This window comes from Delphinus delphis, chromosome 19, assembly GCF_949987515.2.
Source record: "Delphinus delphis chromosome 19, mDelDel1.2, whole genome shotgun sequence".
Taxonomy (NCBI): Eukaryota; Metazoa; Chordata; class Mammalia; order Artiodactyla; family Delphinidae; genus Delphinus; species Delphinus delphis.
In genome coordinates, this window is record NC_082701.1 from 24,897,980 (window position 1) to 24,920,480 (window position 22,501).

The 22,501-nt window shown below is 59.6% G+C and overlaps 2 protein-coding genes across 3 annotated transcripts; both read left to right on the top strand.

Moving 5' to 3' along the window:
- The first annotated feature begins 3,995 nt into the window (after nucleotides 1-3,995).
- On the top strand, nucleotides 3,996-11,304 carry EPN3 (epsin 3). Its single transcript, XM_059998625.2, has 9 exons — nucleotides 3,996-4,644; nucleotides 5,613-5,731; nucleotides 6,436-6,513; nucleotides 6,704-6,829; nucleotides 7,729-7,858; nucleotides 8,331-8,600; nucleotides 8,768-8,884; nucleotides 9,013-9,243; nucleotides 9,451-11,304. The coding sequence occupies exons 1-9, from the start codon at nucleotides 4,107-4,109 to the stop codon at nucleotides 9,777-9,779; spliced, it is 1,938 nt and encodes a 645-aa protein (XP_059854608.1). The 5' UTR covers nucleotides 3,996-4,106; the 3' UTR covers nucleotides 9,780-11,304.
- Nucleotides 11,305-14,031: 2,727 nt separating this feature from the next.
- Nucleotides 14,032-22,103, top strand: SPATA20 (spermatogenesis associated 20). Of its 2 annotated transcripts, XM_059998626.1 has the most exons (17): nucleotides 14,032-14,114; nucleotides 14,514-14,552; nucleotides 15,054-15,233; nucleotides 15,347-15,411; nucleotides 15,595-15,749; nucleotides 15,828-15,971; nucleotides 16,072-16,273; nucleotides 16,648-16,778; nucleotides 16,880-16,984; nucleotides 17,208-17,282; nucleotides 17,384-17,593; nucleotides 17,675-17,867; nucleotides 18,206-18,374; nucleotides 18,657-18,868; nucleotides 20,651-20,850; nucleotides 21,646-21,726; nucleotides 21,897-22,103. In XM_059998626.1, exons 1-17 carry the CDS (start codon nucleotides 14,032-14,034, stop codon nucleotides 22,065-22,067), a joined length of 2,415 nt encoding a protein of 804 aa, XP_059854609.1. In that variant the 3' UTR covers nucleotides 22,068-22,103. The 2 variants fall into 2 exon arrangements, with proteins under 2 accessions (XP_059854609.1, XP_059854611.1); XM_059998628.1 differs by lacking the exon at nucleotides 14,514-14,552.
- Nucleotides 22,104-22,501: the final 398 nt, after the last annotated feature.

Sequence of the window (22,501 nt, forward strand, 5' to 3'; positions counted from 1 at the left end):
TGTCAGAGACGCAGAGAGGGCGCTGTGCCTGAAGTCCTGATGCACCCTTCAGGGTTGCCGAGGGGACCAGATGGAAACCCACACAAGGCAGTACTCCACCAAAGGGCCAGCCCCAGGGAGTGGTGGTCTTGGCTCAGAGGAGGAATATAGGGGTGGGGTGAGTGTTGGAGCCTCCCCTCCCCACCCTTCATTTCCCCTGAGGAGGCAGAGGAAGGGTTAACTCACCGCAGAGTGGGAGTGGGTCACCAGCACTGGCTCCAGAGCTGCACCTCCTGGGGACAGCCAGCAGGCAGGCCTCCCACCTCTGAAGGTGCTGCCTGCCTGGCCAGCAGGAAGGGGTTAACGTGCCCTGCACTTCCTCCTGTGTCCTGTTACTGCTGAGGCAGACCTGCCTGGCCAGCTGAGCAACTTTCCTCCTGAGTGCTGTCTGGCGTCCAGAAGACAAGCAGGCAGGAGGCAGAGCAGCCGCCCATTCTGGGGACCCTGAGCCGCCCTTCCGAGGGGTCTGTGCCTCCTGGGAGAGGGTTGGTCTCCAGGACGAGGGTCCGTGGTGGATGGCTCTGGGGATACTCCCGAGGCTGTACCATCCCCCTGCTGCGCAGGTCGGAGGGTCACTGCAGAGGCTGCTCGTGGTCCCGGGGCTGGGGCCAAGGGAGCCTGCACTGGAGGTAAGCTCCCGTCATCAGCTGTGGTGCCTGGCATGAAAGGCTTGGGGCTTAGTCTCCCTTCCAGGTCCCCGGGAGAAGGGCAGGGTCACAGAGGAACCTGGAGGCATCTTGCCTGCCGCCCCTCCCTCCCTACAGCCCCCAAGAAGGGGGCCTCCTAGGGCTCGCTCCCCATCCTGGGACTAGCATCTTTGGTGGCATTCCGCACAGACTCCTGCCCACTCCTCCTCAGCCCCTGTTGCTCCTGTAGCCTCAGGACAGCCCCCACCCAACTCCAGTGCCCCCAAGACACATCCACCTTTGGGCTGACTTAAGCTTAGAGCTAGGGTCACTCCTCTTGTCCCTCCTGCAGCAAGAGTTAGCGCACTGCCACTCCCCCCACTGCCCAAGCTGGACCTGATGGGGGGAAGGGCCTGGCACTAGATCCGCCTTAGCAGAGGATGGGAAGGGGCGCGGGCCCACGGGGGCACAGTCTCTGGGTAAACGCATGCACGCAACTCAACATATCTGGGTTCCTCCCGTCTCCCTGAATCCCCGCTCTGGGAATGCCATCTGCTGCCTTAGTCCTGACAGGTCCGCCAGCGCTGTGGGCCCTGAGAAGAGCAGTCTCCCGTCCCTTGTAAAGCTCTTCTTGGTACCCCAAACATCGGAGAGAGCGGATGCTCTTGCCGCCATGGCCTGCCCCGCCCCCTGCTGGCCCTTCTCCCATCCCCCAGCCCGTACCCTCCTGCCTCCTGCCTCCCGCCTCCCCCACCCTCTCCCCATCTCTGAATTGGCCTCTCGGCCTGGCCTTCTCAGTGTCCTTCCCTCCACCTGACAGGGTCTGGCTCAAGGTCACTGCAGTAATTCCATACCCGGCTGCCCGGCTGCCGCCGCTGCCACTGCCGCCTTATCGGCTGCTGGGTTTCTGTTTCACTCCCTTTTATTTCTGGGCATATTGTGTTCGATAAAACCCTTTGCTTATAACACCGCTGGCAGCTCTCCCGGCCACCCCCTCCCGCGTTCCTTCCTCTCCTTCTCCCTCCCCTCGGTGCTCCCTTGGCCTCACCCTGCCCTCTCTTCCTCCCTACCTGGTCCCCTTACACTTCAGTGGGGGCGGGGCGTCCCGGTGTCTCTGACCCCTCCCTTCCCTCAGCTCAGTCAGAGGCGTGTGGAGAAGCCTCCTCCATTCCCACCTTCTAGGAGAAAGTTCAGGCAGAGCCTCAGGGCCCACACTGAGGGCCCCCTTCTACTATGCCGGCCGGTTAGGAGGGCCAGGGCGGCCCTGGTAGGGCTCCTGGTGGAGTCAGGATGCCCGACTAGTTCTGCTGGTTTCAGTGGCCAGTGCTGGGAGGGGCTTGCGCTCGGTGGGCTCTAGGGCACAATTATTTCTCACCTTGACTCTTGCCACCCGCCAGCCCACAGGCTGGGGAGGTAAAGACAGGTCTGAGTCACTAGTGAGGGAGAGGGCAGGCGTTAAACAAGTGCTGGCTGTGGCATCCCACAGAAGGCCCGCCACTGCCGGGACAGAAAGGCAGCAGAGAGAAGGTAAGCCCGCTTTCAGCCAGCACTCTCCATCCCGTCTGTGCCCCCACAAGGTCCTACCCTCTGGGCCCAAGCTCTCCCAGGCACGTGGGCCCTGATGAAAACTTCCAAGGCTTTGAACTGAGCCCAGGTTAGCAGGGCTGGCTGGAGGGAGAGTTGAGATGGGGGGCGGGGGTCGACAGGCTCTTTCTGACTCCTGCTGGGTCCTAGGGTAGAGATGAGAGGTGCAGTCTCCATGGTTGCTGTTGGTGGGGGGTTTGGGTGGAGGCCAGGTCCAGCGAGAGAGAGAGAGAGAGAGAGAGAGAGAGAGAGAGAGAGAGAGAGAGAGAGAGAGAGAGTGTGTGTGTGTGTGTGTGTGTGTGTGTCTCCACACCAGAGGAATGGTGGTGGCAGGGGGATTCGGGTTTTGGTTTCTGGTAGAGCCCTGGGAGAACCTTTCTCTGTCTTGGGCCTGGGTGTGCTTTTAGCTGATGGCCTGGTCCTGAGGCTGTGGGCTGGCTCTAATCTTCCCTCAGCTGGGAGATCAGAGGTCTACCACGTGCCCAGGGCCTTGGGGGTTTGGGGAGCCCAGACTGGCCTTGCCCTCAGGGAGTTTTCATTCTGGCTGAGAAGGTGGGACTGAGGCAATAAAGCAATCAGATGAATCAATTGGATTCGTATTCTGGACACCCAGGTGTTAGTCCCAGCTCTGCCACCTACACACTGTGTGACTATGGGCACGCCATAGCCCTCTCTGGCCTCAGTGCTCTGGTGTGTACGATGGGTCCTCTTTGGGAGGCAGCCTCCCCCAGATGCTCCTTCCTTGCCTTGCTGCCTCACTCCTCCTCACTCTTCACTTCGAACCTCAGATCAGCTCAGCCGTCACCTCCTCTGGGAAGGCTCTCCTGATTTTCCTAGCTTGGGTACTCCTGTGCTCCTCTGCACTCCCATGCTGGACTGTGACTGCCTGCACCCTCTCAAGTGGATGTGTGTGGGCCGAGGCTTGCACTCTATGCTTGCCATAGAGCCTGGCTCAGAGGAGTCCCCAGGAAATTGGTGTTGAATGGATCAAGCTACAAAAATTAACAGTATAGGGCTTCCCTGGTGGCGCAGTGGTTGAGAGTCCGCCTGCCGATGCAGGGGACACGGGTTCGTGCCCCGGTCCGGGAGGATCCCACATGCTGCGGAGGCTGGGCCTGTGAGCCATGGCCGCTGAGCCTGCGCGTCCGGAGCCTGTGCTCCACAACAGGAGAGGCCACAACAGTGAGAGGCCCGCGTACTGGCAAAAAAAAAAAAAAAAAAAATTAACAGTATAAGAAGAGAGCAAAGTGAGGATGGAGAAGTTGGAAAGGATAGGTCTTAAGGCAGATCCCAGCAGAAACAGAGGTAGTGAAGTAGAAGCAAGACAAGTAGGCATTCCTGGGGGGTCACTTTCGTGTCCCTAAACTAAGAGCAAAGACTGTGGAGCGTGTCTACCTGGGTTAATCCTGGTTCCGCATTCACCAGCTCTGTGATCTTGGACAAGTCATTTAATCTTTCTCTCAAACTTTCCCCATCTTCGAACGGAGGTAATAATAATAATGTCTTTGTAGGTGTGATTGTAAAGATTAATGAGCATGCAAAGTTACAAGTACCTGCTGAATAATAAGTAAAATAAAAAAACAAAATGAGTGCCTGCCGAAGGCTGTTCCTGGCGGCAGGGACACCCTGGCCAGGGCTTTAGTCGCTGGCTGAGTGGCCAGCAAGGTGGCCCATTGCTCCTAAGTTCCAGGCCCTCTCTTCCTCAGACCCATGTGGAAGCCAAGGACACAGCCGCCCTGCTGAGAGCACGGCGGCCCACCCTTGGAGACCGTGACCTCTCGACGACGACGACGGTGGCCCTCCTCGGCCCTCCACCTGCGGCTGGGGCGGGGGCCGCCCATCTCCAAGTCCCCAGCCATGACGACATCAGCGCTGCGGCGCCAGGTGAAGAACATCGTGCACAACTACTCGGAAGCGGAGATCAAGGTGCGCGAGGCCACTAGCAATGACCCGTGGGGTCCGCCCAGCTCGCTCATGTCGGAGATTGCCGATCTGACCTTCAACACGGTGGCCTTTGCCGAGGTCATGGGCATGCTGTGGCGGCGGCTCAATGACAGCGGCAAGAACTGGCGGCACGTGTACAAGGCGCTGACGCTGCTGGACTACCTGCTCAAGACAGGCTCCGAGCGGGTGGCCCACCAGTGCCGGGAGAACCTCTACACCATCCAGACGCTCAAGGACTTCCAGTACATCGACCGCGATGGCAAGGACCAGGGCGTCAACGTGCGCGAGAAGGTCAAGCAGGTGATGGCCCTGCTCAAGGACGAGGAGCGCCTCCGGCAGGAGCGAACCCACGCCCTCAAGACCAAGGAGCGCATGGCGTTGGAGGGCACGGGCATCGGCAGCGGGCAGCTGGGCTTCAGCCGTGCCCGCGGTTCCCCGTCCTCCTACAACTGTGAGTGAGCCCAGGGCGTGGCTGGGGACAGAGAGGCAGCCCGAGTTCTGACCCTGGCTCTGTGACCCCAGCTGTGGATAAGAATCCCCACCTCAGAGGGATGTGTGAGGATTCCGTGAGAGAAAGAGGTTGACATGCGAGGCCCAAGGCCCGCACGTAGTAGGTGCCCGACAAGTCAGCGCGAACAATGATGTTATTTATAGGTTTGTTACCGTTAATTCGCTGTCTGGTAGGGGCGTGGTGGCGGAAGCAGAGGCTCTGGAGTAGCAGTCCTTATTCTGCCCCTTCCAAGCCATGTGATCTAGACAACCAGCTCTCTGGACCTCAGTTTCCTCGTCTGTAAAGTAGGGATAATTTTGTTTGCCTCAGTTGTTCAATTTGAGAATTAAGTGAGACCTCGGCCCTGTGCACAGACACACAGCACGTGGTGCTGCTAAGGGCATCCTCCTTGATCCCCCCGCTCGAGGGCCCTGCCCTTGGAAACGGGGGCGGCTGCAGAGCATTCTCAGCTCTCCTATCTCGAAGGGAGGCACTTTCCTGATCTGGGGGCGCTCAGGATGACCCTCCTTGACAGTAGGCTGAGAGCCTGGAGAGCTGTGACCGTGACTGGAACCTCTCCCCCTCCCACCGCACTTGACCCCAAGCTGGGTGGGGCGCAGCTGTAAGAGTCCAGGAACTTGAGTCAGGGGACCTGGGTTCAAGTCTTGCTGCAGGACCCTAGCCAGGCACCCCTCAGAGCCGTTGCGAATCTGTAAAGGAGGGATTGGGCTCCTTTATCGGGGTGGAATGGAAACCTTAGAGAAAGTGCCGAGCACACTGCCTGGCCCTCTGGGGCCCGCGACTGCCAGTTGTTCCGTTCCCCCTCAGTTTCCCTGTCTGAGCCTTAGCTTCCCGGCAAGAGGCGGGCAGGGGAGCCTATGGGTCCCCATGTGGTTACGGAAGCCACGACGGATGGTTGGTCGTTGCAGCCTCCTCCTCATCTCCCCGCTACACCTCCGACCTAGAGCAGGCCCGGCCCCAGACATCAGGAGAAGAGGAGCTGCAGCTGCAGCTGGCCCTGGCCATGAGCCGCGAGGAGGCTGAGAAGGTAAGGCGCCTCCTGGGGCAGCCGGGGGGCGGAGGGAACTGGAGGAGGGATGGGTGCCTGGATGCCCCACACCTTTGATTCTTAGGCTCCCCTACTCTGGTCCCCAAAGCCCTAGTCCTGCTCCCAAGGACAGCACAGCACCTGTGTGCCTTGGGTTGGGTTACTAGGGGTGGGGTCTGTCTCCCCACCCCCAGTCCTCTCCAGCTGGGCCTGGAAGGGGTAGTGTGTGTGTGGTAGGTTGGCAGTACCGTTTGTCTCATGGGCCTGCTATCGCCTCATGGAGGGGAAGGGGTGAGTGTGCTGACAGACACCTTCCTAGGAGACACAGAAATATGCTGCCCCCCCATCAGCTGTCCTTATGGGGGGCAGGGACAGCCTCCCTGATAGCCTCCTCTCTGCCATCGCCTCTGTGGATCCAGGCAGACCTGGCAGGACACAGCTGGCCTCGCACAGCAGGGCTTGGAGAGCACTCAGGGGACCCAGAAGAGAAGGATGAATCTTCCTGATTTTTAAACTGCATCTCAGATCCAGATTCGGGCAGGGAGAAGACCACACCCATACTGCTGTCTGGGGGCAGGCTGCCCACACCCACTCAGGGTGGGCATTCCTCTCTCCACTGCCCTTACTGGCACAGGGCGATGCTGCCCTTCGGCCCAGGAGTGGGAACACTGGGCCAAGTTCACCCCTCTCTCCCTCCCTCGCAGCCGGTCCCCCCAGCCTCCCACAGGGACGAGGACCTGCAGCTGCAGCTGGCTCTGCACCTGAGCCGGCAGGAGCAGAAGGTAGTGGGCCGGGCCTCCTGTGTTGCTGCTGCTGCTGGTGGAGGTGCTACGCGGGCACTAACTAGGCTCTTCCCCCTCCCCGTGGTGGTCCTGCTGCCCCCGACCTCTCGGCGCCTCCCACCCTACACTCTTGACTCCAGCCAAGGTCCCCTCAAGTCCAGCCTGGGCTGCTCACGCTTTCCTTCTGCAGGAGGTGAGGTCCTGGCGGGGAGATGACTCCCCTGTGGCGAATGGTGCTGGGGCCGGACCCCACCGTCGTCGGGACAGAGAGCCCGAAAGAGAAGAGAGAGAGGAGGAGAAGCTGAAAACCACCCAGGTAGAGGGCACTGGGGGCTGTGGGCTGGCAGAGCCTGGGAAATGAGTTGCGTTAAATATCTGTAAAGAGTGTAGAACAGTGCTTGGTATCTAGTGAGCACTAAGTAATGTTAATTCAATGAAAATAGGGGTGGAGGGGGTTTAGCAGACCCAAGTCCCGTCATGCATGGGCTGATGACTGAACTGGTGGCAAAGTGGGATGCAGAGAATCCTGATCTGAGGTTCCTGGATTTGCTGCCACTTAATGACTTGGCCGCACTGTCACTGTCTTGGCCTCAGTTTCCTCCTCCGTACAGTGGGCTTGTTGGACAGTTCTGGCTCTGACACTCTAGGATCATATGATACTGTGGGTCAAGACTGGGGGTGGCCTCGGGCCTATGGTGCTGAAAACATCTTGGGCTCATACACACACTTTCCAAGAGGGAGGAGTGGGTAGCTGTTGGTAGCAAGGCGACCTTCCAAAGCTGTCCGTGCTATCCCTGGGGTGTCTCTGTACCCTTTCTGCCAATGCTCATTGTGGCCAATGTTTCTTGGACACTGACTTATAGAAGTAGGCTCATCATAAAATGTCTCTTACCACTGATGGGCCGAGGGGCAGGACAGCTGAGGAAAGCGTCGGGCAGGCCTGCCTTCTGTCCCAGCTCTGCCTCTCCCTGGCTATGTGGCTAATTTGATTCCCCTCTCTGGGCTCCAGCTGGCACATCTGTAAAATGGGCACCCCACCATCTTCCCTACCCACAGCACAGGTTGTTCTGAAGATCAGACACTAAACAGATGAGGAAACATAAACTGGAAAGCACTGTGCAGAGGCGAGGGACCATTAATAGATGTTTGTGGAATGAATAAAGGAGAGAATGAGCTGGAGTGAGGATGACAGGTCAGGGCCCGCCCTTCCTCCAGGTCCCACCCTCTCCTGAGCATGGCCGCCTCTGCCCCCAGCAGTCCTCCATCCTGGACTTGGTGGATATCTTCGCACCAGCCCCGGCCCTGCCCTCCACACACTGTTCTGCGGACCCATGGGACATCCCAGGTGGGCATGCAGGGCTGCAAGGGGCTCCCAGGCTGGCCCCAGAGAGCCCCTTCCTTCCCAGCCACTTGCTGGCATCCCCTTCCCACAGGTGAGGGCCACTGGGCAAGCACTGCACCTCTCCGAGCCTCAGCTTCCTCTGTGTCTTGGGGTTGTAGTGAGGGAGGGGGCACATCCGAGGAACTCAGCTCGTGGGAAACTCAGAAACGTTCTCTTGTTGCTTCTGGTCACCCTGGGTTTCCTGGCCCAGCCTGTCCCTGACTGGGAATGTGGCCTGAGCTGCCTATGCCCTGGGGGTGCAGAATCCTGGAATAAGTTGCTGAATATGGGCTCCAGCTTGCTGGGTAGTCCTGAGTCAGCATCCCATCTGTGAAATGAGTCCCTTGGCCTCCCACATTGCTCTGGGTAACTGGGAAGGCCCTGGACTGGGGATTTGAGTGAGCCTGGGGTCACATCTGTGCTGTCCCCATTTCAGGTCTCAGGCCCAGCACAGAGCCCAGTGGCTCGTCCTGGGGGCCTTCGGCAGACCCCTGGTCTCCAGTCCGCTCAGGAAGCATCCTGTCCCAGAGCCAACCCTGGAACTTGCCCCCTATGCTCTCCTCCTCTGAGCCCTGGGGCCGGACCCCAGTGCCGCCTGCTGGACCACCCCCCACAGACTCCTGGGCACAGAACTCCCCCCGCCACAAACTCCTCAACACTGGGGCCGACCCCTGGGGGGCGTTGGTGGAGACCTCCAACACACCTGGTAAGTGGAGGGCCAGTGGGTGTGGCTGAGGGGATGCTGGGTCCCCTTACCTCCAGTGCCAAGGGGCAAGAGATCCTGTGTTAAGAGGGCAGCTTGCCTGGAAAGGGATCAGCCCAGTGCCTGCCCTTTTGCCAACCCATCTCATCTCCCTTTTCCTCCTTGGCTAGTGCTGGACGGTGCCTCGACCTTTGACCCATTTGCCAAGCCTCCAGTATCCACAGAGACCAAGGAGGGGCTAGAGTGTGCCCAGGCCCTGCCCTCCGGGAAGCCCAGCAGTCCTGTGGGTAAGCAGGAGTCAGGGAATGTGCAGCTCTGGGGAAGGAGGGGCCCACCCCGAGCTGGCCTCTGCCTTCTTCCTCTCAGAGAGACCACTCACTCTCCCTACCAGTGAGCTTTATCATTTCTATTCCAGAGCTGGACCTGTTTGGAGACCCCGACCCCAGTTCCAAGCAAAATGGCACAAAGGAGCCAGATGCCTTTGACCTGGATGTGCTGGGGGAAGCACTAACCCAGCCCAGCAAGGACACCCCAGCGCGCCGGACTCCTGAGTCCTTCCTGGGGCCCTCGGCCTCCTCCTTGGTCAACCTTGACTCATTAGTCAAGGCGCCCCAGGCTGCAAAGACCCGGAACCCCTTCCTAACAGGTAGGACACCCCCTCGTCCCTGCTGGGTCTCAACACTGGGGTCCCCTGCTCTCTCTCCGTCTCTTCCTTTACAGCCCAGACCCTGCCCTAAAATCTTAGCTCTTCCCTATTTCTAAGACCCCAGATCTGGCCACCTTGCCCCTTCCCCACTTAGGGCTATGTGGCCCTGGCCCGCTCCAAGTCCCCCAACCCAATCTCGTTCCGCAGGTTTCAGCACTCCATCCCCCACCAACCCGTTCGGCGGGGGCGACCAGGGCAGGCCGACCCTGAACCAGATGCGCACCGGGTCGCCAGCGCTGGGCCTGGCGGCCGGTGGGCCGGTCGGCGGCTCCATGACCTACAGCGCCTCCCTGCCCCTCCCGCTTAGCAGCGTGCCGGCCAGCGTGACCCTCCCCGCCTCGGTCAGCGTCTTCCCCCAAGCCCGCGCCTTCACGCCGCCGTCCCCTGCGAGCCTGCCGCAGCCTCTGCTGCCCATCTCAGGCTCCGCCGGGCTGCTCAACCAACCCCCGCAGGCCAGCACCAACCCTTTCCTCTGAGCAACGCCCCCGCCTCCGGCGGGCCGGCGCGTGCGCGTGAGGCCCCGCCCCACGTGGACGGCGCTGGGCCACGCCCCCTGGCGTGAGTGGGGCGGGGCTGCCACGCCAGGACCCACCCCGGGAAGGAAGGAAGGCTGAGACTCCGCCCCGAGGCCGGCGCAGATGCTGCTCGCTGGCCTCCGCATCCCACTGACGACTTCACTGGGGCCGAGACCACGCCTCGTAATAAAGACTGGAACCCACGTCCTCAGGTCTCACCAAGTGGACTTTTTGCCGGGCGTGGCGGCCAGGCCCGGACCACAGCACGAATCACCGGCTGCCGTGGGAACGACTGCTCCACAATGTGGGGCACAAAAATGCTCCCACTTCCTGTACAGCACCCTCAGCCTGGCACCTTCGCTTCCACATGCTCCCCAGACTCTCATTCATTCAACCATTTATCACACATCGGCGCGGGGGATGCTCTAATAGCAAGGGACAATAGACAATTGTTCCCTTGCGCACTCGTTACGTGCTAAGCACTTCAGACAGATTATTTCATTTAATCCTTGCATCAATGTTCTGAGGTAGATAATATTACTCCCACTGAGGAATGGCTACATAATTTGTGCAAAATGCAAACGTGGGGGCCCCTTGTTCAAAATTGGGTTAAGAATGTCAAAACGGGGAGCAGCAGAGCGTTAGATCAAGTGCAAAGCCCTTGGCCCTGCTCCCTCTTTATAGGTGAGGTTCAGAGAGGTTAAATGGCATGCTCAAAGTCACAAAGCTAGCGGAGTGGGGCTGCGATTCAGAGTCAGGGGATCTGGCTCCACGGCTCTGAGCTCGCACCCTGGGCCCCAGATTTAATTCACAAATACTGACTGGCTGCTGTGGACAGAGTGCTAGGCTCCTCTGGGAGGGATTCAAGAGTTGCTAAGCCCGCAGCCTCCAGGAGCTCAGAGCTCAGTGGGGCAGGCAAGCCGGATCCAAGAGCCCCCACGATCCTTTGTTTTACTGAATCACCTTACATCTGGCTCTTACTCCTCTCGTCTTTTCACCAGGACTGGCAAGAAACTCAATTTCAGCCATGATCCCTCTTGCGGGGCTTGTGTGGGGTCTGAGAAACCAAGGGGAGGAGCAGGGCCTGGTACCTCATTCTGAGGGCCACCATGGTGACCCTCACTTCTCTTCTACTCAATGCTCTCCAACCACTGGGCACTGATGTGTCTTCCGTGCTCAGGGTCTGGCTCTGAAGGCAGCAGGCCAAAGGCCTGGGGTAAAATGGCCTTCCATAGGCCAGAAACACCAAAGTTGGTGGGGGAGGACACAGTGCTGGTCTCCTTCTTAAGGTGGGGGTGGGGAAAGGAGCTGCTTTGTTTTTTTGGAGGGAGTCAGTCCTACTGTACCTGTTACAGGCAGAGTGGACAAGAGCATCTACTTAGGAGTCAGACCGACAGCGTTCAAAACTGCTCTAAGGTTTGCACTTAATAATCACTTAGTAATAAGTGGTTATGCTCCCTGACCTTGAGTAAATTACTTAACCTCTCTATGACTGCGCCTCCATTTCCTTACTTGTCAAATGGGAACAAGAATTCCTTCCTTAGGAGGTTGCTGTGTGGCTTCTCCCAGGCCAGTGTCCATTCAGCCCAGGATCCACCCTGTTCAGAGATTAACCATGAGGAATGAACCTGCAATACCTCTCATTCCTGGTTTTGCCAGGCAGTACCCAGACCCATCCATCTTCTGCACAAACCTGGGAGATCGCCATCCTTCTTGGTCACTGACCCACCTTTCGCCCCTCCTCAGCCTGGGTCCTCCTCTTCTAAACTGGCTCTCCCTGTGGACGCCGCATCCCTAAGGACTCCCGAGGGGTGCCGTTTTGCTTCCCACCGAGAGGAGGTTGGTAGTCTGGCTCCCCATTTTGCTCTGGACCATCTTTCTCCTGGAAGACCCCTCCCTCCTTGGAGACTGGAGCCACCTGGTGTCCTGCCTCCTCCCGCCTGGGGCTGCGCTCCACCTCATTCCTCCCGTGCCATGGCTCATGGTCTTCTCATCCAGATGTTGCTCAATCTTATGTGATTCCATTATCCAAGAAGATGACCTCGCCACCCCTTGACCTCTCAGCTGCTCTCACCCCTGGTCACTCTCTGGGGCTCGTCATCATCCTGAATTCCTCCACATTAAAGCCAGGCTTCCTGTTCTCTGATCCTAACCTCATTCTGTCCGGGGAGCACACACACCAGCCTCTCCCGCCTGCCAACCCTTCCGTCACTCCACTATCCCAGCTTCTCAGAGGTCTCTCTCCTCCACATCAACAGATGCCTTCTCTCAACTGAATCCTTCCTTCCCTGTGATATTTGCCATAATTAATCTCATCCAGCCTGAGAGTGTCTTTCCATCTTTCCCCTCGCATCAAGTGCCCCTCCTCTCTATGTCCCCTTTCTTCCCCCCACCCCAACCCACTCCAACCAGCTTCTACTGTCGGCATTACCTCCTGGAACTCACCTGCCAAGTCCACCAATGGCCTCCACGTTGCTGAAGCTAGTGGACCTTTTTCTGTCCCATCCCAGTTGGCTTCTCCGGAGTCTGACCCTCCCTCCTTGTAACTCTCTGTCCCTTTGCCTCTGGGACAACACCCTCTCCTGGTTTTCCCATGACCCTCTGTGTCTTTCACGGGTGCACTTCTGAGCTCCTCAAGCCCAGGCCTGAGCCCGTGCCTCTCCTCTCGCTGCAGTCAGCCTGGGTGATCCCACACTGTCTGCACTGAGCAGCCACTCTGATTCCTTTCTCCCACCAGCCCCTCCTCTTCATTCCAGAGCCTTGTCATCTCCACACGTACATCTCAAGGACATCTCAAACCAACTGTCCAAACGGACCTCATGAACCCATGATCTGAGTCTCTCCCTGTGCCCCCTCCTCAGCAAATGCCCCCCATTCAGCACCAGCCCCACTCTGCACTTCACCCTTGACACCCCCCTCTCCCTTATAGACAATGCTGACGATGTTTCCTCTCCCACTGACCTCAAGTCCACCCCTTCTCTCCATCTCCACCTCTGCCTGGTGCAGACCTCCCAGAGCTCTCCCCTGGGTCCTGCTATGGCCTCTGAACCCTTCTGCTTCACTCTTGTCTCCTTCCAGTCCATTCTCCACCAGGAAGCTGGAGGGACCTTTCCAAAATGCAGGCTCATTCCCCTGATTAAAGCCCTTCCACAGCTTTCTTCTGCTCTCATCAGTAACCAAACTCCTGCTGACAGTTCAAGACCTGGCCCCTGCCTTCCTCCTCCACAGCCTCACAACCTCATCTACCATCTCTCTTCCCTGTGCTCTCTGTCCTGCAGCCATGATGGCTTCTGCAGTTCCTCAGCCCTGACTCACTGCTGTGCCACAGGACCTTTGCACATCTGTTCCTCTTGCTTCCCCAGCATTTTCCCCATGCCCTCTCCAGAATCCATCCTTTTGTTCTTCGAAGGCTGCTACACAAATGTGATTTCCTTAGGGAGGCCTTCCCTCCTCGTCTCTCCCACCAGACCAGTTTCCTTGTCATACCTAGTCATGGTACTTCTCACAGTGGGTGGTTGTACATTCATTTGCCAGGTTGTCTGATTGGCTTCCGCCTCCCTCATCAGACTGTGAGCAACACGAGAGCAGGAGCCTGGTCTCCCTCTGCCCACCGTTGTACCTAACAGAGTGCCTGGTAGGCGACGGGCACTCAATAAATGTTGACTGAATGTAGCAAATGAGACATGTGTAAAGTACCTGATAGTACATAAAGTTGGCTCGTTATTGTTATTCAGTGAAGGCTTCCTGGAGGGGGTGGGGTTTGAGCAGGACCTTGCGGCCCTGGGGAGTCGGGGGTGGGCAGAGCAAAGGCGAAGCTCCTGGCTTGGAGGGCCTGGACAAGCCACACCTTTGCCTCTCGCCTCATTTCTCATTTGTAAAACGGGCTAGGGTTGGATAAAATGACAGGCGGCTCAGAGCTTTCCACGGCCCTGGCATCCTCACAGCCCTCCATCTTCTACTCAAGAGGGTTAACCGCCACAGCTGGTCTAGATCCAGCCGGGACGGCCCAGTTTTGTGTACAGCCTCGTGTCCCCCTCTCCGGTCTGCAGTCCCTCAGTCGACCACCGGGCGGCGCTCGGAGACCAGCCGCGTGGCCTGCGGTCCCCGCGAAGACGCACCCGCGGCTTGTCGGGTGCCCGGGCCCGCCCCTCGCAGCCTCCCTCCCGCCCTCCCTTCCTGTCCGCGGCGTCCGGGCGGTCGGCCGCCAGCAGCCATGCAGGGCGCGCGGGCCTGGCGGTGCCGCGGCCTCTTGCTGACCCGCTCCGCGCCGGGCCTCGCCGCAAGCCGCAGATACGCGCGGGCAAGGGGGCCGCTGCGCCTGCGGGGCCCCGGGGCCAGTCTTCCCGGCGCTGGTCCCCTGTGCCTGCCCGGCCACCTCCCCACCCCCGACCCTGTGCCTACTTCCCCGAGTCCGCTCCCTAGACCTGGCCCAGACAGTAACCCCCTCCTCCCTTCCTCCCCTCCAGCTGCAGGGCTAGCTTGCCCCAGAGACTCTGTTCTGACACCACCTCCTGGAAGCCCTCCTTGAACCCCAGTGCTGGGCCAAGAGTCCTTGTCCAAAAGCACCTTGGGCTGGCCTGTCACAGTCCTTAATGCTGCAGGGACCTGTCATTTCTGAGACCTGCCTTACAGTGCCACTGTCCCAGGCTGAGCCCCCTGAGATCAGGGCCAGTTTCTGATTCTTTGGGGGTCATGGGGTGTCTGGCACAGGACCTGGCCCCCCAGAAGTGCCCAGTGGGTGGATGTTGAGTGAGGGAGTCCCTGATGCCGAGTTTCTTCTCATTGCCCCTCACCTGGCCCAGTCCCACACCCAGCAGCCGGCAGCCTCCCTGCCCAGATCACACCCAGGCAGGCATGCCAGAGGGATACCTCCAGCCCAGCCACCCTGGGGTGGGGCCCGGTGAGGGGAAGAGAATGGAGCCGGAAGGACCATTCCACTCACTGTGACTCGCCCTGACCTCACAGTCATCACCATTCCCACCGCCAGGTCTGAGAGGTTGGGGGAGACTAACCTGGCAGGGAGCCCCCAATGAGCCACCTTTCCTCACCCCCCGAAAAACACAAGGGGGAGCGCAAAGGCCACCGTCTCCCCCGTGGTTCAGAAAGGTGGGTTGGACTGGGAACAGGGGGCTCCAGGAGGGGTGCCAGAGGGCAGGGTGGGGTCAGGTGGGCCTCTGGGGGTGGTGTAGGGGGAGGTGGTGGAGACTCCTCACCTGACCTGCCTGCCCACGACAGGGGTAGCTCCTCCCAGGACAAGAACCGAAGCGTGACGGTCGGTAGTTTGGTGCCCATGTCGGCTGGAGGGAAGGGGAGCCGGACTAACTGCTCTTGGTCCACACCCCAGAAAGTCCCCAACCGCCTGATCAGTGAGAAGTCGCCGTACCTCCTGCAACATGCCTACAACCCTGTGGACTGGTGAGTCCCTCTCCTGATGCCCTCCCGGGGCAGCTGGACCCTCACCCCTCCTACCCCCCCACTGCCCACCCCTGCCCGGGCTAGTGAGTGATGCCCCACCCTGCCGGGCCTAGGTACCCCTGGGGGCAGGAAGCCTTCGACAAGGCCAGGAAAGAAAACAAGCCAATCTTCCTTTCAGGTACTGCGCCCACCTTCCCTGGGCTGGGTGAGGGGAGTGGTGGTGGATCAGGGAAGGGTCCCCTGGGCCTGGGGGCCTCCCAGGAATCTACAGGCCAGGGCCTCTCTGGCTCAGCCGCGGCCCTTTGGCTGGCCCCCCTCTGACCAGTCACTGGTCCCCCCTGGCCCCGTGACCCCATTCCAGTGGGGTACTCCACCTGCCACTGGTGCCACCTGATGGAGGAGGAGTCCTTCCAGAACGAGGAGATTGGCCGCCTGCTCAGTGAGGACTTCGTCAGTGTGAAGGTTGACCGGGAAGAGCGGCCCGACGTGGACAAAGCGTATATGACCTTTGTGCAGGTGCGTGCTCTTCCCTTGGAGGGGCGGTTGCCCGTGCGCGTGGGGCCGCTCCCCTCACCTTGGCCCTCTCTCCGCCAGGCCACCAGCAGTGGTGGGGGCTGGCCCATGAGTGTGTGGTTGACTCCCAGCCTCCAGCCCTTTGTGGGGGGCACCTATTTTCCCCCTGAGGATGGCTTGACCCGAGTTGGCTTCCGCACAGTGTTGATGAGGATACGGGAGCAGGTGGGTGTGCGCTGGGGAGTGGGGGGCCGGGGGGTCAAGGGTGAGGGAACAAGGGCCCCCACCCGGTGCTGACCTCCAGGTCTGCCCCTGCCTCCCATAGTGGAAACAGAACAAGAGTCCCCTGCTGAAAACCAGCCAGCGTGTCACCACAGCTCTGCTGGCCCGGTCAGAGATCAGCATGGGTGACCGCCAGCTGCCACCCTCCGCTGCCACCACGAACAGCCGCTGCTTCCAGCAACTGGATGAGAGCTACGACGAGGAGTATGGCGGCTTCGCCGAGGCCCCCAAGTTCCCCACGCCAGGTCAGTGTCCCCCGCCCCGTGACCGCTCCAGCCCCGGCCTGGCCTTCTGAAGCCTACCCTAGTAAGTGACCTCCTGACTCTCGTCTTGCTTAGCAACCTCCCACTCTCCTGTCTGGCCAGTGACCTCCTGAGCCCAGCCTGTCTGTCAGTAGCTATCTAGTGAAGCCCTGACTTGTGGTCTTAGCAGGGACCTTCTAATACTGACCTAGATAACGATCACCTGTCCTGTGGGTTGACCTCCTGACCCTCAGCCTGTCCAGAGAGACTGCCTGTTGCGTGAACCCCTAAGCCTAGCCTGGCCAAAGTCCTGATCACCCAGAGCTCGGCCCCTTTGTCCTCCCCGGTCTCTCACCGCTTGCTCTCGGTGTCTGCAGTGATCCTGAGCTTCCTGTTCTCCTACTGGCTCAGCCATCGGCTAACTCAGGATGGCGCTCGGGCCCAGCAGATGGCCTTGCACACCCTGAAGATGATGGCCAACGGGGGCATCCGAGACCATGTGGGGCAGGTGAGGGGGGGCTGGGCATTCCCTGGAGGGGGCAGCGGGCGGCAGCGGGGTGGGGACAGCAGCTGGGACCGGCCTCCAGCCCCACGTTCCTCCTGGCACAGGGCTTCCACCGCTACTCCACCGACCGCCAGTGGCACGTCCCCCACTTTGAGAAGATGCTGTACGATCAGGCACAGCTCACGGTGGCCTATTCACAGGCCTTCCAGGTGACCCCTGATCCCAGCCCAGAGCAGAGACCCAGCCTGTCCTCCTAACGCCTGGCTGCCCCTTTGCAGGGCTTTCCTGGTGACTTGAGGCTCTCCCTTAACCTCACCCCTAATTCCCTCTCATATGCCCACTACCCAGCTTCCCTCCCTCCCTTCCTGGGAGAACGCTGACTGCCCCTTGTACCTAGTTCCCTCTGCTTACAGCCTCCTTCCTTCCCATCAGATCTCTGGCGATGAGTTCTACTCTGAAGTTGCCAAAGGCATCCTGCAGTACGTGGCTCGGAACCTGAGTCACCGGGTGTGTGTCCGCTAAGGCAGGCGGGTCTGGCTGCGGGAGGGCTCGGGGCCTCCACTGGCTGCCCTGAAGGCTGGGGCCAACCAAGTCTCCCCTCCCCACAGTCTGGAGGCTTCTACAGTGCAGAGGACGGGGACTCGCCCCCGGAGCGGGGCATGAGGCCCAAAGAGGGTGCCTTCTACGTGTGGACAGCCAAAGAGGTCCAGCATCTCCTCCCTGAGCCCGTGCTGGGCACCACCGAGCCTCTGACCTCGGGCCAGCTCCTCATGAAGCACTATGGGCTCACGGAGGCCGGCAACGTCAGCCCCGGTCAGGTGAGGACAGCTGGGTCACGGGAGGGGTCCTGGAGCCAGATAGGCAAGTGGACTCCTTCGGACAAGGGCTGTTTTCCTCAGGACCCAAAGGGGGAGCTGCAGGGCCAGAGCGTGCTGACCGTCCGGTATTCACTGGAGCTGACTGCTGCCCGCTTTGGCCTGGAAGTGGAGGCCGTACGGACCTTACTCAGCTCAGGCCTCGAGAAGCTTTTCCAGGCCCGGAAACATCGGCCAAAGCCGCACCTGGACAGCAAGATGTTGGCGGCCTGGAACGGTGGGGTGGCTGTCTGAGGCCTGATCCGTTTATAGAATTGTCCTTCATAAGGGCCCTTATGTATGACAGGCACCTGCTAAACAGTAATTCTTCCTTTATCAGGTTCATTGTCCTTAATTTACAAATGAGCAAACTGAGAGTTACGGTAATCAAGAGTTACGGTAATCCACCCGAGGTCCCACACAGGGACAGGAGCCCAGCTCTGCCTGGCGCTGGAGCTCAGACTCTTACCCGCTTACCCTATTGCTCCAGGGAGGTGTCAGAGCTTGGGGGGTTGGGATGGACATACTGGGAGGGCCCCAGCCGGCATCACAACCACTCGTGTCTCCTACCTCCAGGATTGATGGTGTCTGGCTTTGCCGTGACCGGGGCTGTCCTGGGCCAGGAGAGGCTGATCAACTACGCCATCAGTGGTGCCAAGTTCCTGAAGCGGCACATGTTTGACGTGGCCAGTGGCCGCCTAATGCGGACCTGCTATGCAGGCTCTGGGGGGACCGTGGAGCACAGGTGGGGGGCCGGACAGTCCAGGAAGGCTTGCCTCCTTGGGCATCCCATGCTCTTCTCTCTTCCCCTCTTCTCTTCTCCGGGTGGGCACTAGTCCTGGCTCTGCTTTCTGCCCACTATGAGCTCTTAATCTCCCTGGGACCATTTGCTCATCTGGGAAATGGGCTAAAGGGGCCTACCCAAGAGCTAGATTTTGAGGGTTAAACAAAAGCACGTGATAAGGGCCTCCTCTGTGAAAGCTCCTCTCTCCCTGTCCTGTCTCCTCCCCAATGCCTGTCCCCCCAGCAACCCGCCCTGCTGGGGCTTCCTGGAGGACTACGCCTTCGTGGTGCGGGGCCTGCTGGACTTGTACGAGGCTTCACAGGAGAGCGCGTGGCTCGAGTGGGCTCTGCGGCTGCAGGACACGCAGGACAGGCTCTTCTGGGACTCCCAGGGTGGCGGCTACTTCTGCAGTGAGGCTGAGCTGGGGGCTGGCCTGCCCCTGCGTCTGAAGGACGGTCAGTGAGGATGTGGAGCTGGCCCGGGGTCCTGGACCCAACCGGGGCTTGGTTTTTCCTGGGGGAGGCATAAGTGCAGTGTGGTGGTGGAGGGCCGGCATGGGCAGGGGCCAGGCCCTCCTGGGCTCACAGCTTTACCACTCATTAACCGAGTGACATTGGGCTGGTCTCGTTGCATTTCAGAGCCTCAGATTCTTTTTTTTTTTTTTAACGAATCAATTAATTAATTAATTTTTGGTTGCGTTGGGTCTTCGTTGCTGCGTGCGGGCTTTCTCTAGTTGGGGCGAGCAGGGGCTACTCTTTGTTGTGGCGCGTGGGCTTCTCACTGCGGTGGCTTCTCTTGCTGCGGAGCACGGGCTCTAGGCACATGAGCTTCAGTAGCTGTGGCTCGCAGGCTCTAGAGCGCAGGCTCAGTAGTTGTGGTGCACGGGCTTAGTTGCTCCGCGGCATGTGGGATCTTCCCGGACCAGGGCTCAACCCTGTGTCTCCTGCGTTGGCAGGCGGATGCTTTAACCACTGCGCCACCAGGGAAGTCCCCTCAGATTCTTAATATGCAAAATGGAGCTACGTTGGCATTCCCTTACATGGTTGACATGAAGATTGATGTAGCTATTCTGTGAGCATGCTTAGTGGCAGTGTGGCATGCCTAGATAGATTGAACAAGGCCAGCTTCATCCCTGCCCTCACAAAGCTTACTGTTCAGTAAGGGAGACAACTAACAGATGGTAACGTTTAAAGCAAAAACACACACACAAATACATAGTTAAAACTGTGAGTGCCTTGGAGAAGTAGGAGCTGCCCATCAGGTACCTTGTTCCTGTCTTTTCTCAGTGGCATTTAGCATCACCTGATGCCTCTGGTCTGTTAATGGTCTCTCCCCCCACTCAAATGTAAGTGTCTTGGAGGCAGGATGTTGTCACTGCTTTATCCCCAGGATCTAGCGCAGGCCTGGTACATAATTAGGTGCTCAATAAACGTTAGCTGAATGAAAGGGCCCTGAGAACAACGGTGGGGCCCAGCTGAGCCGGGGAGTCATTTAACCAAGGGCTGGAGGGCAAGATGGGGCCGTGTGATCCTGGAGGAGCAGGAGAGGGATTTCAGGTGGAGGGAACAGCCTGTGAGAGGCTCTGAGTGGGCAGCCTGTGCCCTGGAGGACAGGGCGGGCAGAGGTCAGCGTGTGAGGGGAGGATGCCCAGGTGGGGCTGGATCCCTGCAGGGTCTTGTAGGTGTGGCAAGGAGTGGAAGGCTCTGGTGAGTTTTGAGTGGGTTGTGATTTGCTCTAGTTTGGGTTTAAGACTATTACTCGGACCGACGGTGGAGAAGGGAATGGGGGCAGGGGAAACAGGGCGGCCAGGTATGAAGCCGTTAGTGGCGTTGGTCCAGGCAAGCATCAGCAAAGGCCCAGACGAGGTAGAAGTACGAGATGGGAGAAATGGTCAGGTTGGATCTATTCTGGTCACAGACCCTGCAGGTTCACGATGGATTAAAAGTGGGAGGTGAGGGAGACGGAGGGAGGGGTAGCGATGGAGGTGTCAGCAGGGAGATCGGGGAGCCTGGGAGCCAACAGCTCAGCCTGGAGCAGGTGGAGTTGAGGATGCGTGTGAGCGCGCAAAGGGTCAGTAACTGCTGGGGTCAGCATTACACTCTCAGACCTGGGGCGTGAGCTGGCAGGCAGGGACTCCTCTACCCCATCCCTCCAGCTGCCCTGGCCACAGTCCTGGAGCAGGGTCCTGGGACCCGATGACCCTCCCTCTCAGCGCTTGCCCCCCATGCACCCTGCAGACCAGGATGGTGCGGAGCCCAGCGCCAACTCCGTGTCGGCCCATAACCTGCTTCGGCTGCACGGCTTCACGGGCCACAAGGACTGGATGCACAAGTGTGTGTGCCTATTGGCCGCCTTCTCTGAGCGCATGCGCCGTGTCCCCGTGGCGTTGCCTGAGATGGTCCGCGCCCTCTCAGCCCATCAGCAGACCCTCAAGCAGGTGGGGCACTTGGGCCGGGACCCTGGGTGGGAGGGGAGCTGGGGCTGCAATAGAGACATGGAGTGGAGTCCTAGGGGCTGTCCCCAGAGCTCAGGTCCATGAATGTGTGGCCCTGTGTGAGTGTGTGTATAGGTGTCTCCGAGGGAATGTCTGTAAGGCTGCTCAGTGCAGATGGGGGAGTCTGTGTGAGTGTGTGTCTGAAGCAGGCCTCCGGCACGGACAGGTGCCTGTGTGAGGGCCTGTGGCTGGGGCTGTCAGAGGAAGGGGTTAACTGTGGGTCCCTGTGGCTGCTGACGTGTTTCTCTGAGGCTTCTGTGTGCCTCTGTGATTCTCTGTGTGTCGGTGTATTTGGGTCAGCGGTACAGTGCGTGCAGACGTATGCTTGTCTGTGTGTAAGTCTCTATGTGTGTTACTGCTGTGCGTGTGCCTCTGGTGTGTATGACTCTGGAGTGGAGGTCTGTGACTGTGTGCCTGGCTTTCTGAGTGTGCGCTGGTGTGAGTGAGTGTGTGTGCCCCGTGTTCAGGCTAGCCTGCTTATATTTGCATGTTTGTCTATATATCTCTGCCTCGTGTGTGTGTGTGTGTGTGTGTGTGTGTGTGCGTGCGTGCGTGTTCTCACCTGCTGAGCAGTGAATCCGATGCGGCCTCCTGGCAGCTGGTCTGGGGGGTGCTGAGCTGAGTCCCCATTTCTTCTTAGGCATATAGGGTGGCTGGCAGGAGGATGGGGAAGCCCCGGCAGGTCTGGGTCCAGCCCCTCTGCACCTGTCACTGGAGTTACCTTTCTGTTCTGGCCAGATCGTGATCTGTGGAGACCCCCAGGCCAAGGACACCAAGGCTCTGTTGCAGTGTGTCCACTCCATCTACATCCCTAACAAGGTTTGGTCTGTGAGCCTGGCCCCACCCTCTTCCTCCCCTGCCAGGGCCCCCTCCCCTCCTCAGCTCCCCAGTATCTCCGGCTCCTTTGAAGGCCTGGGGAGAAGACACCCACTAGTGGGCCCTGCCGGTGTCCCAGTGCCCCCAGGTGACCCTCTCTGCCACTCTCCCAGGTGCTGATTCTGGCCGATGGGGACCCCTCGAGCTTCCTGTGCCGCCAGCTGCCCTTCCTGAGTACCCTGCGACGGCTAGAAGACCAGGCCACTGCCTACGTGTGTGAGAACCAGGCCTGCTCGATACCCATCACCGAGCCCTGTGAACTACGGAAACTGCTACATCAGTGACTGCCTCCCCCACCTCGGGCTGGGGCGGAAGGTGGAGCTTCCCAGCCGGCCAGAGACTCAGGCCCTGCAGGGCCCCGCAGAGCCTGCGGCCACCCCTGAGCACACTGTCACCAGGTGACCTCGGCCGTCCTCGCTGCCCCACCATGGGCACCCACTTACCCTGGAATAAACCTAACAGCGTCCTGCGGGAACCTCAGGGCCTCAGCCTTGCTTATAAGAGAGGGACCTCGGGCTCCAGCATGGGAGCCAGCAGCCCAGGTCCCCTTTTCTGGGAGCCCCTAGCTGCCCCCTCTGCTTCCTTGGATTCCTTTTTCACCTTCAAAGGTCACCAGGCTGACTCTGCCCCGCTCTATGGTCATTGCAACCTGAGTGAAGCTGGGGTCAGGGGACCAGTAATGACCACCAGTGGTGTGGGTGTGTACTTGCACGGGAGG